The 20,659-nt window shown below is 40.4% G+C and overlaps 1 protein-coding gene across 1 annotated transcript in view; it reads right to left on the reverse strand.

Annotated features, from left to right (window-relative positions):
• PPIL2 (peptidylprolyl isomerase like 2) overlaps positions 1–20,659 on the reverse strand; it is a 68,305-nt gene that overhangs the window by 44,142 nt on the left and 3,504 nt on the right. The window contains exons 6-8 of the mRNA XM_030958637.1: positions 9,444–9,495; positions 7,178–7,269; positions 5,636–5,725 (exon numbers count right to left, since the gene is read on the reverse strand). Coding sequence (XP_030814497.1) covers positions 5,636–5,725; positions 7,178–7,269; positions 9,444–9,495 — 234 coding nt within the window. The remainder of the gene's footprint in view (positions 1–5,635; positions 5,726–7,177; positions 7,270–9,443; positions 9,496–20,659) is intronic.

Genomic DNA, 20,659 nt, shown 5'->3' on the forward strand with positions numbered 1-20,659 from the left:
ACTTCTAAAGTTTGTAAGTCTTTAGACATCACTTCAGGAAGAAAACTGTCTAAACACTAATAATCAGCCTGCCAAGCTCCTCTCATTGCATCCATGACAGTTACTGGGCACAGAATCAGAGCAGTCCAAACAAGATGCCACAGAGATGGGCAGACAGACACATTCACATTGTCAAAGCCTCAAGCTCTAATGAATTAATTGCCTCTCCTGGTCACAGAGAAAGGCTGGACTCATGGGGATGTTCCCAATCCTGTTAAGATTAAGACCTGGAGCCCAAAGACCTAAGAAGTAAGTTCTGTGTAAGTGCTCAGAAATCAGAAAGGAAGATGAACCATGGCCTACTTTTGTTTGTCTTAGCATGCTTAAAAATACATACACAAAACACCATGGCTGGCAGTCTCAGGGCTTTTCTTATTAAGGTTACAAACCATAAACTTAAGTTTAGCAAATTACTAGCACAGATATAGACTTCAAAGGGTTACTAACTATCATCACTATTAAAAAATCTCATATTTAGTGTTTTCCTGAAAGCTGAGCACTGAAAACCGGTAATCTAGAGTTTTATTCCACTTGTTTTTTTCCAGTTATTTTCTGGTTTTACCTACCTAGGGAAACAGCTTGAACTCTGTTACTCTTATGCACCACATACAAGCCCCCAAAAAGCAGGTTAAAATAAGCAGGTTTAGACTGTGTGATTTCTTTGAGTCCTGATTTCTCTGACCATTTGGTTGGCCATGCTGCATCCCTAATTATGCTCAGGACTGTCAGCCTCATATGCTGACCATGCCCCACTTCTTTACCCACTACTCTGCACCTCCATCGGTGCAGGATTCTTCCTCACAGAGACCTCACCCACAACCGTGAGGAAATCTGCTCTGACCTTCTGGCACACAAAGAGCAAATGAGGAATAGCTGAGGAGTGAAATATCAATTAACAGTGTGCAGCTCAGCTATCTCCAGCTCCACTCATTAGCTGTGCTTCCTGCCATAAATGTCAGTGGTGTTGAACAGCTTGTAGGGAGCCATGTCTTGTCCACAGCTGATTAGGTTCTATAGAAACAATAAAACTGACAGAAGGAAGCACATAACACTATGAGGCTTTTTTCCCCTTTAACAGCAGCAAACCTGTTAGCATTTACCCAGACTTGGTGTTTTCTTCTCTTCCCACCTCCATTCCTGCAGTGCAAAGATGCATTTGTTAGCCTGCATCTACCAGGGAAGGCTTTCTGCAGGCTGCCAGCAGAGTACTGTGCCTGCTACCCCTGGCACAGCAGGGCAGGGCCTTCATTGCAATTCCTTAGGCAAGGAGGAACCCCCAGATGTGCCTCTGCATCACCTGCAGCACTGCCACTGAGCACAGCCACATTTCTCATTAAATCCCCTGCCAGCACACAGCTCAGCAACAGCTTCAAAGAGTTTCCAGAGCAGGAGTAATTTCTGCTGTATCCTCACAAATGGAAGTTTGTCTCTTGTTTGTGAACAGAGCCACAGTGGAGGATGACAAATTGACAGGGTGCTATCAAATGGGATGTGAAAGCTGCATATTTCAGCACTCTTACTCTGCTCTCCTCAGGACCTCTCACGCTCGCTGGGATGGGAAGTCCACTACTGTGCCCAGCAAAGCACTACCTGACCCTGCTCCTCTCTCCACCTTGAGCTGGAGCAGACACTTGCTTCAGCCTGCCTGGTCTCATAAGGGGGAATTCAGATGACAGGTATTTATGTGTTTGCATTAAGTTCCACATCCTTACACAAAGAATAATTTGCATAATATAGGATTGAAACACACATGGAACTTGCCTTCACACTAATTAATAATAATTTCTACCAGATTTTGACATAAGCATTTAACAGTAGACATTGAGCTGTAAATCCCCCAAAAATTTAATTGGAAGATAATCTCAAATTAGGTTAAACATTTAGAATGAATACTAGCTGAAAATCTGTAAAACATAGGACTGGAAGAATTACCTAGATCTGAATTGAGGTCTAATGCACTATTATTTCAAAAGCTGTGCTCAATCCAATCTCTAAACCAACTGCAAAATGGTGAAACCAATTCAAATGGTGAAACCAACTGAAATGGTGAGCAGCAATGTAGCAGAATGGCAGGCAGAAGAGGGAGGTAAGAACACTGCAAACAAGTGTCGACAATATCAGCTTTTCCATGACAGACACCCTGTCCCCCAGATCTCCAAGATCTTTACATCCTGCCTTACTCATTAAGAGTAACTAATTAATCTTACAATACTTGAGTTGTCTGTCAGCTGGGAACACATTCATGACATTTTTAAGGGATGCTGAGTTAGGCTGAGCTGATCATCATCATCAAGGAAAAGAATATAAGTGAGTTTAAAGTTGAGAAACATAGACAACATACAACAGCAAATCCCATTTAAAAGAGACATTAACTAGTACAGCTGGGAGAAAAATTATCTGAAATATGATAAGGACAGAGAAACTTTGAAAAATATAAGACCTGCACAGCAGAAGATGGAAAACTTGAGTTTGTAGCAAGATCACAAAGCTAAGCCAAGAAAATTTAAAATTTAGCGTAAAGAGCTACAGTCTAAAAACCCAGTCATACCAGGAGTGCTGTATCTAGGGAGGGTATCATATGGAATAATGTCATGTGCATTTCTGTCATCATCAGCAAAATCCTAAACTAGAATCCATTACATCTTCCACCTGAAGAGCTCCATTCCAGTACTGCTAATGTATCTTGCACACCAGGATATGGTATTACTCTTTCCCTCCTGCCCTGACTGGCTGGATAATATGGCCATATGCTGATGAAAAACTGCCATGCTCCACCCCAGGACATTTGCACTTCAACAGGGGAAAAAGTAATTTCTGTACATGGACTACGTGTAGGAAGCACTGTGGATTCCTTTACAAAGAGAAGCACATCATAGACCTAACACAGTATGATTAACAACTGTGATTCTGCTTTTTTAGTTTCGAATAAAAAAAAAAAGTTGTCCTTTTTAACAAGTAAATAACACATAAATAGCTGCTACTAAATTCAAAGCAACCAGATGAGATGGTGCTTAGCAGAAAAGATAACAGGGTGGATTATGACTTGTATTTGAATAATGTTTAGCACCAAGAACAGGAAAAGCATATTATGCAATTCTGCCTCCTCTGAAAAGAGCAAATCTTTCTTATTTTGTTTTTACTTATATATGTTAGGAGAGAGAAGCCAAGTTTGAGGCCAATTACTATTCTGGTAAAATCCAAGCAGATGTAGGATTGTCCTTTATGTATCAATAAGGAAAAATGTGATCATACAAATAATCTGTAAACATACATCATTCATATTTTCCACTTAGCACGTTGTATTTCACTATCAAACACAGGTACCCCCTGTTTCCTAGGACATTCAGAGTCAGCCTCTGGAAATGCTATTTTTTATTACTAAACACAGCTATTACAGACAGCCCTATTCAGCCATTATTTGCAAAGCAAATAATGTTTTTTATAGCAACTTCCTTTATATCTACTTTTTCCCAAACATCAGGGTCAGTGATACCAACTCAGTCTCAATTCCAGCTCTCTTGGATACCACAGCACTCAATTTACATGGGGGAATGAGAAAACAACAAAGTGATAAATTTCAACACAGAAATTTAAGAGAAGGAGGAATTGGGGTAGAGCTCTGAAACACAACAGATTGCAGTCATGAACTCTGGCTAAGAAACAGAGCCACAGGTGGTGGAGCTTGGCAGTGTGAAGCCTGAAGCCACCACGCCGCCTGCAGTGTTGTCAACAAGAGAGCTCATAGAGGAGACATCGGTCTGGCTTTCAATAATTTATATGAAGAAAACACTGTGAGAAAATAACAACTCATTTCCCTACCACATCTACTGAAGCAATTCTAAAACCCAGACTAGTCATGCCACTTCAGGTTGAATCCTGGCCTCAACAAAGCAAGTCAGAGTAGGGCAGAATTTGAATAGGAGAAATCAAGCTCTATGTGCAAGTTTGCAGTGGGTGTTGTGCAGTGCAGTCAGTGGCTCTGACTTCTCCTTCAACAGCCTGAAGCCATTTTAGACTGTTAAAAATAATTCTGAAAAAATATTTATAAATTGATCTGGTAAAAGGTCAAACTCTATCTGGTCAACAGCATTCAGATGGTCAAATCTCTTGCAGTCCAATCCCAAGATGGGGGTGTCTTTGCTACTTCTAAACTTATTTAAGAAGAGTAAAGCACAAGACTGTACACTGCAGAAGTTAACACCAATCCACAATGAACTGTTTACTTAAGAGGACCAAATCTACTCCCACATCATGAATGCCACCTAAATGGAGGTGGGAGAGGTGCAGGGCATGTGTGACTGTGACTTTGGACTGCACAACTATCAGAATCTACTTAGTTTCATATTAGACATATTCCTCCAAGCAAGACAGAAACCCAACGTGTCAACAATGAAGATGAAAAATACTGATAAAAACTTACACAGGGAATGACTAAATTTTTAGATGTTGCACTTTGAGATTTAGAGGACTAGAGCAGCTGTGAAAAATCAAAGCTAAGCAAGTAACAAGAACACACTCTTTATACATACATCCAATTCCAACCCTACAAAACATACCAAAATATTTTTTAGTGACTGCACATTTCAATTGTTTGTTCAAAATAACTTGGTTTTCCATACGGGTGCACAGACCATTTTTAGACACTTGTCTTTTTTTACTTTTCCAAATCCATTAGCAACCATGCAGTTACACAGAAATAACATTCTGTTGGGAGCTTTCAGTCAGAAAAAAAGCTGTCTTTTTTGCATCCATTGGAATAAAAACATTTTGCTTTGTTGCATTAGCTTGAACACCAACAAGCTCAAAGGAACAGAGGAAAAATATTTAAAAACATGCTGTTAAGCACTGGGGAGTAGGGAAGAAGGGTTACACTTTATTCAAATTTAGACATAAATGAAAAATATTCTTCTATTTGAATTAGACTGTATTGGTCTTGGCTAGTGGCAATTAAGTGTTCATGAGATGCATACTAACTCATGATTTCAATAATAAAGATCCAGGAATCTTTTTTCCTCTGTTTTGAAATTATGCAAGCTTCAAAGCACCTACTTTTAAAAAAAAGTTTTAGATCCTTTGATACTAAACTTCATCTGTCAATAACTATCTTTTACACTGTAAAATTCACAATGCTCTTTTAATTTAGGTTTTGATTTTCTTAAAATCAGTGAAGAACCAACACTGGTATCTACTAAGAAGCAAAACATTCCAAACAAGCAATTAGATAAAGTTCTCCTGCTGCCTTATCCTACATTTAGAGAAACATTCCATGGAAAATACTTCTCTGAACCTTTGACTCTTGTACACATCTTTGGAAGAGTAAGATGCACAATCCACTTCAGTCTTAATGTAACATGTCTAAAAGTTTAAATACTTTACATTCTAAACATTGTTTCTTTTGATACCACAGACGGTGCTACTACTCATCTAGATTGTGTCACATGGAACCTTGTGGCTCATCTGATAACAAAGAAAATACAGTGAAGTTTCTCTGTTCAGCTACTCTAGTTTCCTGCTAGAACAGTGTACACAGCAGCATTTCACCCTCTGCAAAATAAAACCCTGTATGGGACGAGGTGTAACAGAGAGAAAAGTTCACCTGCAGCGTGACGATGTCCTGCCGAGTGAAGGGCTCATCTGTCAGGAGATCCCTGTAGCTCTTTGGTTTGATGTTCAGCTGCTCAACTGCCTAACAGCCAGGCAAAAGACACAGATATCAAAAATCTGATTCTTGTGTGTAAATATTACAAGTAGATAGGTGATATCAATAAAATGTTGAAGATCAAATCATAAAGAAAACAATTTCACCCTCATTCTCAGCTGGCAGCTGCAATATTTTCAATGTGGGCTTTAAGAAATGAGAAGCTTTTGTCTCTCATCCCTACAAAACTTGACAGTTTTGTGTGGTTAGCTGGGTTGTTTTTTTTAAGAAGAACCTTGCAGTCTCCATTCCATAGTTATGTCTATCATTCAAACCAAATAATTCATAAAAGTACTACCAAAATTTAAAGAAAATATCTTGCTTCCAGTTTTCTAAGCTCTTACCTGTAGAAGACCCCTGAATCTATCTTATTTGCCCAAATGTCCTCTGTGGTCCTCAGATGGAAGTGATAATGTCCCAGTACCTCCAGAAGTCCATAAATTAATTCCATGCTTATAATAAATCAGTAATTGCTATGACTTCATGTGGTACCACATGGGGCACAGCCCATTCAGGAAGCCCAGTACTGCAAACTGCAGCAAAGAGAGCAGGAGTTCTGCAGTACTGCCCAGGGTTTAACAAAGACCACTCTTCAACTCATCCTTGCCTGTTAACCCCAGCAGCCAAAGAATTCTCCTTGCAGAAAGAACAGAAAATATTTTCTATTTTAACCTGATCTAGACTGCTGTCACAAGTGAGGACAGCTCTACTACTTCAGAGCGAGTTTTCAGAACCATGATGAATCCAGCCTTTTCCTTGATTGCAATGGTTCCAGCCTGTTCCTCCCTCAGTATCTGAATGTCCCACCAGATTTCAAAGAGATGTTCCAGTGTTCAGACTTTTTACAACACTGGATATGGATACATTAATTGAAGGATTTATTTGCTACTGAAAAAATAAATAAATCTTGCTTTTACAGTAAGGACTATGCAAAGAAGTCATGATTAAAATTCCACTTGGGTTCACATAAATGTTCACAAAACACGAATAAAAATGCAGTTTAAGTGTCCATTAAGGCATTCTTTCTCCTATTCCCCCAGCTCCTGCTAAAATGCTCTTTTTTATTCACTGATATGAATAGAAATGAGGCAATTTGTGTTTTTGTGATGACACTGTATCAGAAAGAAGACAACAGAAAAATTTGTCTATTAATTCAACTGAGAAGCATGTAAAAGCTACTCATTTTGAAACACAAGATTCAGTACATGCAGATTAACTTAAGAAAAGATTTTAGAAATACTATTTAATTCATATTCTAAAGTTGTTCCTATTTTGAAGACTAAAGTTGGACAACAATTTATGAAGTCAGTCTATCTCCCGTCCTTTAATCTCCCTGGCTGTAAAACGAGAACAAGATTTACTTGTTTTTCTAAAACATTTTGTGATTTTGACTGAAACCAAGTACAAAATATTAATCATGAAATGCAACAGCGAACCTACCTCATAGGCAAACACATTTCCAGTAGTCTTGATGGCCACAATATGGGAGTTATTGGTAAATACAGTAAACAGCACTGGACAGTGGTACTTGCCTGATAGAGGGAAAAAAAGCATACATTTCACATGAAGACCTGCAACTGTTCTGAAATAGCTAATTTTTCTGATCTCTGTGGATGATGTTTATATTAATTTTTAATATAAAGTGCAGCTTCAGTGGGTATTCAATGGTGTTTTAATGACATTTTGATTCTCCAGTGACAGAAAAAGTGCTAGAAAAAGTAACAGTTAGGAGAGTTATAAAACAAGCAAGGAAAAGGCAGTTTTGAAATCTATTGCCTTCAATATCCTAACACAGAACTTTGTCCAACTTGCTTGATATTTATTAAATACCACAATATAATTGTTACTAATGTAATCAAAGATCTGTTCATAACATGATTTGTAACATGTCCATTTCATGTATCACTCTTGTTCCAGGAATAAAAGTTTAGCTTATAGCCAACAGCAAAGTACACAACAGCTGTTGTGCTTGAAGCAGAGGAGAGCATTTTGTATTCAAATGTGGCAGGCAGAATGCCATTAAATCTGAACACGTTACTCTGTAAGGAACCCAGCTTCTGCTCTAATCAAGCTGTGAATTTTCCCAGGAGGGTCAGCATAAATATTAAGCAAGTCAACAGCAAGCAAACTGATGGGAGGCAATGTAGGAGGAAAAAGAAAAATGTCTGGATAATCTCAGCAGAAAGCAGTTAGAAGAAGGTTATTAGTACTTGATCTGTTTGCTAGACCTGGGGGTTTGGGTGAGATTTTTGAAATAAATTGGGCCTATTTAGTTCTTTTCTTCCTAATTACCATTTGAAAATCAAAACCAGCAGGGAGGCCAGAACAGGCTGCTCTCAGCACCTGAGGGGACAGGGGAGGCAAACACCTGCAGAGACTGAGCTCTGACTGTGCCACCAGAGGCAGCTCTGCCCCCTGCACAAGCAAAGCTGAGGACACTTCTGTTAATGCCACCAGGGCTGAAGGAAAGCCACTGCCACAAGGGACTGAAACTGAAGAAGTTTAGAAAGAGATTTTTGTGAGTGCCCAACTGATGGGATACGGAAACACACCGGTAAAATGTGAGGCCTCATTCCAGCTTTGTACAGAACAAGTTACCCTATTCTTAGTTATGGGAAAAGCAAAACTGCTGAGGGCACACACATGCTGATCTGGATAGAAAGTACTCAACTCACAAGTGATCACTAAATGTGAGAAACTGCAATGCTGAAAGATCTTTTATATAACATTTATGTTTGAACATAAGAAGATCCTACAACCATTCCACGTTATGATTTAGAGAAAAGTTTGCTGACAGACAGAAATGCAACATTTAATTTTTGTCTTTTGTTGCATTTTCCCTTGACTGGTTAATGACACAGAATGAACCTTTTTAACGAAAAGCCTTCAGAGACTCTACGGCTGTTGTCATTCCACCCCAGCATTGTGAGCTGGACTTCTCTAGGGAAAGCACAATGTCATGGTATCTTTCAAAAGCCTTGGTCACACTGACTATTGATCAATTTCTAACACCCTGCTCTTGAGACAGATGGAACACAGGGCACAGAGGAAATCCATCAGCTACAGAAAAGAACTTGTAATCCATAGATTTTGGTAAGATGAGGAGACAGACACTCCAGAATTTTATTCCCACCTAATCTTAGCCATTTTCATTTCAAAGAAATCATTATCTGCTTTCTAGAAGATGAATTCATCTCCACTCTTCTCTTTTGTTCCTACCATGCTCTCTTAGGAGGCTGATTTTATATCTTGCAAAAATAAAACTCGAGGCAGCTGTCTTGTGTGCTTCTATTCATAAAATCCCACGTGTTTATTTAAGTCTAATCCCTTTTATAAACAAAAAGCTGTTCAAAAGCAAGTGAACAGCAAATATTGCCACAGGCAAGTTGGAAATAAGATAACATTACAGAAATTTCACTTTTTCTGATTCTTTCCTTAAAGTAAACAGTACCTTAATGCAGTAGCAGCTATAGTAAAGTGAAATTGCTGAATAATTTACAGCTCCCCAGTGTAAAGAAAAACAGAAATGGAACTTTGAAGGTAAACATATCACTCACAAGAAGCAATTATTCTACTCAAAAAAAAACATGATAGAGAACACAAACTACTTAAGTTCACCATGAGTAAGACAAACCAGAATTTATTAAAGCACTCATTAAGGAAAAAAACCCAACAAAACACCACCGCAGAAAATGACTGCACTTACCTTCACTGTTTTTAGCAAAATTCAGCTTTATAAGTGATTTGGCATCTAGTTTCTAAAGAAAACAAAGCATTAAAAAGATTAATCACAACAGAATGTAACCATGGAAATAAAAGGAAACTGTAACATCACTGTTATGACTTCAAGAGTACATAATTTATTAATAATCTATTGCAGGTTGTCCGAATTATCAGAACCCTGGGAATTCAAGTCACAGAACACAAAAACAAGGCTCAGGGAGCCTGAGAACTGGGATGCATTTGTTTACAGGCCTCTATTTGACACAGGACAGTGCTAATCATGGGGAATCAGTTCAAGGAGTTGCACAACTCGGCATAGACTGAAAGGGGAGTTGGCATGAAAGGCTAGGAGGCAAAGATCATTGCCACTGATCAGAAGGGACAATTCAGCAGGGACCTCTGATGAAAGTCATAAAGCCAGCAAACCATTTTGGCAATCAATCTCAGTGCCTTTTCTGAAATAACTGTAATTTTCCTTTTACTCAGGGAACGTGCAGCAGAGCTCACATGACAGTCAGCAACAATAAAGAGAAACAGAGGCACAAGTTCTCTGGGGTAACAAAGGGAGTCCCAGGAGGGATTTTCAGCCACTTAACCCCCAGGTAACAATTCCACTGAACAGGGAGCTGAGGTGACAGCCAAGGCTGGGATAATGTTCTCCAGCTCTGGAGAGGACACTGCAAACTAAGCTACTCCTGCTCTCTCACACTTCATCAGAAGCATCTCCGGCATTTCTCTGCTGCCCTCTCTCTGGAAGGGTTTTCTGACATGGGAAGAGCAGAGCTGTGGGGCTGGCAAACATTTCTGGACAATCAGGCTGCTCCTGTCCTGCAGCCTTCCCTAAGACATGGAGGCTGCACACACCCCCAAAATAACAGTGAGCCAGGCCCCCAGTCATTCCATGGCACCAGTGTGTGATTTGGCTGCATCACTGGCAAGACAGGACACATCACAACCTGGGTGACCTCGCTGGGATGGTCAGGTGATGCTTGACTGTGGCACCCAGCTGGAGATGAAACAAGCTGCAAGGTTGAGTCAGGATCTGAGACTACTAAAAAACAAAGCCTTTGATTGTATCAGCTGTCAGAGACAGTTTCACAGCCAAATGGATCCTTGAAAGCACACATAGCACAGGGCTTTAAAAAAAACCAATCGGTTCTCTTCTCAAAACACACACCTGAAGAGATTAGGGAGGTTTTTATAACCCAGACAGCTCTTTATAAACAGCTACAAGTGGAGATCTGCCAACCCTGGTGCCAACACTGCTACTTCAATCATTATGGCAAAAAAAACAACAAAGAAAAGTGTGAAACTAAGTTAGTGGGCTTTCTGTGCCTAATCAAAATTCATATTCTTGGTTTATAGAGTACATGTTATGACAGCTGGACTCATTCGTTTATAGGAAGGCGCTTCTCAAATTGCTCTCAACCAACTGGCAGGCTCATTTGCTGCCAGAAAGGTAACCAGCTCTCTAATTTATTAGCAGGAAGAGCAATGAGAGCTAGTACGATTAAGATGGGAAGGGAAAAAAGAGGCCAGGTTTGGTTACATTTAGTTATGTGATAGAAGACGAGTACTGCTGCTTTTCCTTAAGTGGATTCTCAAAAAAAACCACACCCAAACCACTCCAATATCTGCCCACTGCTGGGGTACAGAGGGACAGCAAAGGCAATGGCAATCTGAAATGACTAAGTGAACGCAGAGCTTTATTTATTTATTTATTTATCTTCTTACAAGAACAAATTTATCAAAGAAGTAGTAGGAGAACTGCAGAGTTGCCAAAATGAACATCTGATCCTGGACAGATCTGTTCAACCTAAACAACTATTAACACAAAGCAGCATCCATCTGTGCACATGTTGTGCAAAAGCCCAAAAATTATGTTTCAGAAAAAGCTTCTTTACAAATACAACCACTGGAACCATTGATAATTTCAAGGTCCTTAAATTATCCTCCTGGCAGATCTGAGCCATGCCCAAAACACATAAGCATCTTTAAAGAAAAATGGAAACAGTTCTGTAAGAAACAGTTTAGCATGATTGAAGATTCAGATTTATACCTTGACAGAAATTTCACAGAAAAGACAGACTAACTGCTGTGCAGACTTTAAAGGTAGCAAAAGCTGCAGTGCACTTTTCATCTGTCACCCTATGATGTATTGTTAGAAGTGCTGTCAAGTCCTTGGACTCTCCCTTCGTGCCCAGGGAAATAGTATGGTATTTCAGGTCGTATCTTTCCATAATATGGAAAAAGGTTATTTTTCAGCCTCAGTTACTCATGGTGCATCAGCTGCTCGTGCTGGATCTGCTCCCCACAGAGACCAGCACTTATACAGTCTTATGTCAACAGTAAATAAAAAAACAGTGATTGTCATACAGGAGTTGAAATACAGCCTGGAGTGAGAACTCTGTAGTGAAGTGCTGTATGAATATTACAAACTTTTATTGCCACAGGCTGGCCTTCTATCAGGCCTCTCTTGAAGAAGTGACCTTGGCATGCCACAACTCACGCCCTTTGGAGCAGCTCCTTCAGCTTGCGTGGCAAGGTAAGAGGGGGATTTAGTGTTTGTCAAAGAAAATCTTTGGAGCCTCAGAACAGCAAAACCAGATGATGATGTGCTACAAAAGACTGCTCAGTGCCCAAGACCAGGCTACAGGATCTGGCAACTGCACACAGAGCAGCCACAGAGGAGGGAGTCCACAACCAGGACTTCCAGGAGGTTCAGTTTTGAAACACCTACACATTACCCAGGAAAGTGTAAAAGGACAGGATATAAGCAAACTGTGTAATATCATTTTTTTCCTCTCAAGTTCTTCATTTCACATGAAAACAGGATTATCTTGCATGTGGGTGAATCTCCTTTTATTTATTCTCCATCAAAAGTCAAAGCTTTCCAAGCACCATCACACAGTTTGTTGCCATGGCAATGACCGTTATGCCACAAATGGGCGCCGATCTTCACAGGAAGAGACAGCAGGAGTGAATGAATCCTAAAATGAGTTAAAGTACTTGTTTTCATGTATTTTTTATTATTAATAATGCTTAAGAGAGAACAAATACTGCATACATAGCTCAAGTTCAAAACTATTTTCAACCTCAGTTTCCCTGACACACACCCACCATCCAGTTTCAGCCATGCTCCAGTTAAAAAAGCAAGAGGAAAAAAAGTGTTTATTCAAAACACTTGATCTAATTAAATTCTAAATTCCTAATGACAATGAAAAGGCCACAAGCATCTGCCACTTCCCTTAAGCAGAAATAGGAGCCGCATATTCCCTTCTAAAAATATTTTATGCAGAAATACTGGAAAGCAGATGCATTTCATGGCACGTAGTGCCAGCTGCTCCACAGTAAGGAAGGGCTAAAAAAAAAACAAATGCAAACCCGTGCTAGCTCTTTTCTCAGCTGACTCCTCTCTCACAGGCACACTTCCACAGAGGCAGCCAAGGCTACTTTTGGCCATGACCTACTTTCCTGCGGCAGCGAGCGGCCCCAGCGCCCCGCGCGCTCTCCTGTGTCAGCTGACAGCGCTGGCTCTGCGGGATCCCAAAGGGCAGCAGCCTTTATTGACAGCCTGGCTGAGGTGATGGATGAGCCACGGGGGTCAGTGGGCCACTGTGGCAGCTCCGGATGGAACACGCCCATTGTTCCCAATTAAATCATTCTCTGCCATGGCTGGCTGTCTCATGCAGATATGACCTACAATCCCCACGCATCAATTAGTTACACTCGCTGAATCCCTTTGGTCTGGGGCTGCACGTTCTTCTTGTTAATAAGGCTCTGACCCTGCTGGATATGCACCAGCCTGAAAAGCAATCAAAAAGGGCTCCACTGATTCTCTACCCACACATAGGCAGAGTTGGTGACATGAGCACAGGCTGTGTTTAGTAAAGACAGACTTTCCCACCCTACTAACAGCAACTGAGTAAGTGTTTAAATGTTCAGCACTTGGGGATTGGACCCCCTGAGCAGACACACTGAACAGCCTCTGTCAGGAACACACAAAAATCCAGGGAAGCTGGTATTGGGGTTCTATGGCCAGGTTTTGGTAGTGGGAGATACAGGGGTGGCTTCTGTGAGAAGCTGCTGGAAGCTCCAGGATGGATATGTTGCTGGCCAAGGCTGGGACAATCAGAAATGGTGCTACGGCAGCTGGGATAACATATCTAGGAAAAAAATCTCTCCTGGCCCTTATCTCAACCCATGAACCCCCAGTGACATTTTCTCTCCCTTGTCCACTTGTGGAGGGCAGTGAGGGAGGGGCTTTGGTAGTGCCTGGGGTCGAGCCAGGACCAACACACTACACAGGGAAAAATTAACGTGTCACATCTGAACTGGCTGATGACATGAGGTCAAAAACCATTCAGAGCTGGCATGGCCATTTGACAGTTTTTCATCCCACCAAAACAAGAAACACAGAGTTACCTCAAGCAGAAGAGAAAGCCAGAACAAATACTAATATTGAAATGCAGTGTTGCCTACCAATTACCAAACTTAGCTTAGCAACAGCAAATGAATTTTGTATTACATTCCTTGTTCCTTTAAAGATCAGACCTGTTACATATAACTTTACATACGGCTTCCCATTTTAAGAAGCCCTCTTACAATTTTCCTTGCTATAAAATCTCCCCAAAAAAGGAGGCATGAGTTCAATGAATAGTACTGGAATAACTGCATGTATAATGTTACTTATTTCAGATTTTGTAAATGGATTTAATGACAATAAAGGGCATTGGAAATCCTCAAGCCTACACATTAGGGTTTGCAACTGGAAACAGCAGCACTGTTTTAACAAAATAAGCCATCTACATGTGTTTTAACAACCCATGAAAAATTTGGGGTCAGCAGTCAAGAGGCCAGAACAGTCTCACAATTCCAGGTATCATTTCTATGTTTAATTCAACAACAAAAATGCTCAATATTTATCACAGCTGCCTACCTAATGCTAAAAAGATACCCTCAATTCACACTCTAGGATGAAGCTGCTGTTTAACTGCAGTCTTCACGTACTGCTGAGCTAGATTGGAAATGGACACAGAAGATCCTCCATTACGCACTTCCAGACCACTGTATTTACATATTTAAAAGTTAATTAAACTGACACCATATGGTCACCAAAGCCTTGTCCAGAGAACCATAAAGATATGCTTGATAACACACATGGTTCACAGATACCAGCAATAATACTGCTCTATCAAAGAGCACATTAACAGAAATTACCATGAGAAAAAGACATGTAGCTGCATTGCAAGTTCAAACCTGCAGTCCTAATGCAGTCAAAAGTCTACCAATCCAGAGATCCACAGCCAAATACAGCACAGTTCAAGGAAAAATAAAGCTTTGCAGAAGCACCAAAAATCTAGTCTCCAATTTTAGTGAAAAACAGGCAAGTAAAAATCTGTGGGAAACCTCATGCTGCATCTCATTTAAGGCTAAAGCGCTTCACAGCTGCTAGTTTTTCAAGTGTCACAGTCACAAAATCCCATCCAATGTGCACACTTACACCAAAACACAGAGAAGGAAAAGGATAGACCATCTGTTCAGTCTGTAAAACCTAGATGTAAATACTTTTTTGCTGTAAGGGACATAATGCATTAGAAATAACGGTAGACAGGTTTATCTGCCTGTGCCCAGAGGTGAGTTACTGGATCAAACACTGCCCATCACCACCACAGTCAGCAAGGTGTGAAGGAGGAACAGCAGCTTGGCCAGTGACTCATGACACTGGAGGGTTTTAAATGTCTTTTTTTGATAAAGCACTTGAACAGTAAGTAGAAGCAAATCTCATCTTCTTTGCCCTCACTGTTTCCCAAAGATACAGGGAATTGAAAAATAAATCCCCTTTTTAGGACAGATAAAGGCTAACTCTTAGTAGTGCTGGGTGCACTACTGTAAAACACACAAACAACTCTGGAAAAGAAAGAACCAGCTATCCATGTTTGTCAGCAACACAGGAGAGAGGGAAAGTTTCAGAAAACCCAACAAAAGAAGGAGTTATCTGTCAGGACACAATTCAGTGGGATTTTCATCCCCTTGATCATCCCTGTGTTTTACGACCATTTCATTATGCCACGTGACTTTGTGGTCATTCCTCAGGGCAGAAACCATGTCCTCATATGTTTCTATCCAGGGGCCTTGAAAATTTATGGTCACTAGTCAAATATTAACTCATTTAGACTGTTGACTAAAAGCTAATAATTTCTGAGGCCAATGAGGTAAGACGACACGGCTCAGTTGCTGCATATTGAAGAGTTCATCTCGTTCTAAGTGGATTTTGGGCATTCGAGCAGCAGCTTGTGTCTGCTGCCCCAGACAAAAATGCACCTGGAGAGAGATGCTTAATGACAACAGCTGTAACCACCTGTGTCTGAAAGGCTGCTACTGCCCACAGAAATACAGGCAGCAACATTTAACTGGAAACAACAAAACAAAGAGAAAAGGAAGAACTACTGCTCATCCTGGCTAACTCTAACTTGCACCTGCTTCTGAAATGACCCAGACTACAAAAAGAAAATGCAACAAATTGTCATTTTCTCAAAGCACCCTTCCTGTCTCAACACATACACTGAAATGGTTTTTGGTTTTACACTATCATGTGTAATATATCAGATATTATCAAAGTATTTCAGGAAGAGATTAGAAAATATTCCCACCACTGTACCAGGCATTCACACAGCATTTACTGTGTATGATTAAGATTAACTCTGTTCAAAGAAAATATATTAAAATTTAACAGATGTGGAGGAGAACCATGACCATGTAAGGTATGGAGAACATAAAGGCATGAAGAACATCTGAGAGGAAAATACAAGTCTCAACAACAGAATGTAAAGAAAGCATTAAATTCTTCCAGGCGAAACACACAGCTGTAAACACTAACAGGGAGAAGCACAATTCTGGCACCAATACAAACAAGACTAAGCTGGTCAAACCCAAAATTTAAGAAGATATGTATCAAATGAAAAACCATCAGCAAAAACTCTCAGCAGCCGTAGCAGGTAAAAAGCAAACACTGGTTCAAGACAGAGCACGCAGTTTGCAAAGCAGACTGAGAGAGCTGAAGACCTCAGACAGTCTCCCAGTTTTCTCTTCCTGACCATTTCACTCCTCTTTCTGCAGCACATGAAAACCAAGATGGATTTGTCTGAATCATTTTTCAACAACAAAGCTTCCCTTGGCTTTATTTCTGCAAGCTTTGTTCTCTGTTCTGTAATAAGCTATTACTCACCCAGAATTCCCACCCCACACTGAAACTTTTCTTATAAATAAACACGGAAAAATCCCTCATTTCAAATATACAGGAAAAATATGCTAAGTTAAACAAAAGGGGAAAAAGGGGGCAATTGACATTTAAACTTCTGCAATATCTGAAGACCTGAGTTGCATCAAACAAATTAAGTAATATACTTTGAATTTCAAAGCTGAAGATGTGCTGACTTCTTCTGACATGTATGTGAAAGGAATTCTCTAGAGAAAAATTAAAATTCTCAATTATACATCACTTACATTACATCCAAATGAGACCTGAAGTTACTGATCCACCTAAATGATCACTCATTTCCAAAGCCCCAAGGAGAAAACACAGCAGACTACTTGGATTTCAGGTGCTGTGCTCTGATGTTGAGGAAAAAACAATGTGAGAGGGATATGACTCACTCCTGAATCCTACATAATGAAAATTATCTCAACTGGTCAAACTATTTAGCTCTTAATTAGACAGTCCCAGACTCTAGATATGGAAAACTGCTGTGGACATAGCCTGCCTGTGGAAGCCTCCACAGCATTTTCCTGCTGGTATTTTGTACCCAGACAAAAGATGAAAATGCTCAAAGTAAGCACAATCTCTTTGGAAACAGTAAGTGAAGAAAACTTCTCAAAACAAAAAGATGAGAAAGCACAAGGAAAATGTGACTCCTGCTTCAACGTGCCATTTTTAGGTGATCATCAGAATCGTGGGGTAACATTACCAGCAGGTTACAGAAAGGTCTCAACAAACACTCTGAAAATGCATCCCACTGCACATTATCTATGGCTATTGCATTCTCCTGACAGTGTACACTGCTACACTGCCCTGACAGAGGGCACCTTCAAACCACAGGGTTTTGGCTAATGACATCCATTATTTGCTGCTCATTATCTAGAAACACACCTGAACAACACAATTAAAGCAGCAATCTGCAGTAAATTACCTCACAGACCATATGAACTGAATTAAAAGCCACTGTCACTGTTGATTTAGCCATAAGGGTCACATGAAATTGGAACTTGTCCTCCTCCCAGTTGGGGCCTGAGATTGGTTCCACTTGACTCAGGGTTGGATGAGTTTTGTCTGTGACTGTGATCTCAAAACCTCTGACTCGGTAAGGTGTGAAGCTCATCCAACCCACTTCCAGGAACCCATTACTGAAACACAGGGACCCTGCACTGATTATGTGACAGAATTGGAAAGCAATTCGTAGTGAACCATAAAGTCCTGGCTAGAACTTAAACTGTAGTTTAATACCTGTGTCTGCTTGGTATTTCCCACATTGCTCACACACTACAGTTTCTTTATTCAGAATATTGCAAAAGTAGAAAAAATACCTAAGCCCTGTTTCTCATGTTCACTCCCCAGGTGAAGAAACAATTATCAATGTTTTCTATTTCTACCTCTACGCTTTCAAAATACAAACATGGTAAAAACACTTCTATGTTTAAGGAGTTTCACCCCTGCTCCAATTTCTGCATCCTTTTTAGACAGGATTTCCCTTACTTAGATAGCCAAAGACATTTTTAGTGCATAAAAAAAAGCATTGTAAGGTTGTTTGTTCATTTTTTAAGTGGGATTAACAAATCAACAGTAAAAGAAGTAATCTTCATATCCTCTTCATTAAACCAGGTCAGCAAGCTTCACTGCAAAACTACTAACTGATTTCTATGGGATCTGTGAAACTCACTGAAATCTACTTGACCAAATTGAAATGAAATCATGATTTCAACAACAAAATGAAATAACAATAGCCATCAGCATTTGGAAGATAAATATATTTAAGGAATGTATTTGAGAATGCTTTCCCAAATTTTGAAATAACAGATGTAGTTGCAATTTTTTTCTTTTGTGGGTAAGAAGTTATAGGTTTTGAAAGTGCCTGTAATTATTATGGCAAGCATCATCTTACCAACCTTACTTCAAACAAATGATTGAAAAAAAGGGCACTGTTTACATTCCTGGTGAGCAGTGCTGGAGGGAGGAGGTGTCCACTGCAGGCTGTCATTGCTGCAGGACATTGCAGGTACAAGCTCTCTGGTGCTTCCAAAGCCTGGGTCAGACAGGCTTACTGCAGGAGCCAGGCACCTGTACTGCCATTATTTGACCATGTCAGCCACAATTTCACCCCAAGTCGGCTTTATTTGGTAAATACAGGATTAAAGACTGTGGGAGAAAAACAGCAAATATTTATATTGTACACAGAGCAATGCTCTGTGTCCAGCTCTCTCTTTTTAAAAGGCAGATGTCTCACTGGGAAAAGTCAGGGATTTTTAGCCTTCTGACTCCAAAGCTGGTTCTCATTTTCCATGTCAGTGGCTCTGCCTTCTATTACTTCATCATATGCACCAGACTCCTCTTTATGGTTATCTTCAGAGGCAGACCAAGCAAAAGGCTTTTCTAACATGCAGAAACCCCTCAGAATTTATAAAAAATTTCCTTCTTAGCATAGTGAGAAGCTAAAACCTTGTGATGCTTAAGAAAATGCCCTCTCTGGCCTGCAGGTCTGGATCCCAGCCTTGCACAAGACAGGGCACAACACAAATTCTGCTCTGCCTCATTCAGACCACAAATGGGACTCTCAGTCTCATAAATCCACCACAGAGCATCTTCAGGTCTCCTAACCTGACTCATAGGCCAGGCTAAATTAACTGGACTGAATCAAATTAACTGGCTTTCCAGTGTCCAAAAGAGTTAAATTCCCACAGAAAAGGAGGAACCAGGGACAAAGACAGTAGCTACTTCTGAGCCAAGGGAAGAGATATTTGCCCAAGGTTCCAGAGTCTTGATAGGGTCTGAAAGTACAGCCACAACAATCTGGCCTGCCCACACAGAGTCAGAATGTCACTGAACCAGAGTGGAAAAAATAGGTATTGACATCAGACACATTACAATGAACAGGAGGAAAAATAGCTCAGCCCACATAGAACATATCCACACAACAAAGAAAACCAATTTTCCTTGAAGTTCCTGTCAAAAGGCATGCTGATCTATCATCTGTTCATATTTGAGATTCCAAGCAAGCAGACATGCTCTGGCCAATCTCACTCCTTGAAACAGGTATCCTGAGCCCAGCTGGCTGCCTCGTGTGGCCATGCTGGTCAGGCTGTCAGAACGTCACTACATGAAACCTCCTGGCAAGCCTGCAACTCTCTGCAAGCCCAAGAAGCCAAAGTGCTGCTGTCAGTAAAAAGGAATGAGCTAACTATCACTTTCCACATTATTTTATGCAATTTTAGTGTAAGGATAAGCCAGGGCAGTGTCCTGACAAAGCTGTCAGAAAAAGTAAGTGAGACAATGCCAACTGACAGACTCTAGTTCAGCTGTGAGAAATGCACTGCTTCTTCCAAAATTATTGGTGTAGCAGTAAAACAAGCATTTTTTACCACAATGCATTGTTAAAAGGGGGGAGGGAGGAATAAATCTAAAGTTAGTTTCTAGAACAGCTCATGGCAAATTCTAGACAAAGGTCAACAGTGCTTTGCATTGCAGCATTTCTTGAAAAACAAAGGCTAGTCCAATACTTCAGGACTCAGAAGAATCAGAGAAGTCCCTTGTAGATCAGTTCACAGACATCCAATTAATAAAAGACCAGCACAGTCCTACCCCCTGGAGCACAGCAGAGATAAATATCTTAATGACTGCAGGGCTCTCCAGTTCTCCACTGAGGGCTCCACTTCAGAAATAAGGCAGCTAGACAGAGCTAGTGAGTGCCAAGAGTGCACCATTAACCCCCCATTTCCAAGTATCTATTGACTTCTCTAAAGCATCTGTCCTGTAGCAAACCACAATTAGAGAAGTACAAGCCACAAAGGGTTTCATTACTATTTTTTACTCCAAGACAAATAAATGCAAAAATTCTCCAGAGCCTCATCACCAACCTGTGCAAAGTAACTCCATAAATCAGTGTACACAACATGGCATTGCAGCTCATCTGGCTCAATTCCTTTCTA

This window comes from Camarhynchus parvulus, chromosome 15 (genome assembly GCF_901933205.1).
Source record: "Camarhynchus parvulus chromosome 15, STF_HiC, whole genome shotgun sequence".
NCBI classification, from domain to species: domain Eukaryota; kingdom Metazoa; phylum Chordata; class Aves; order Passeriformes; family Thraupidae; genus Camarhynchus; species Camarhynchus parvulus.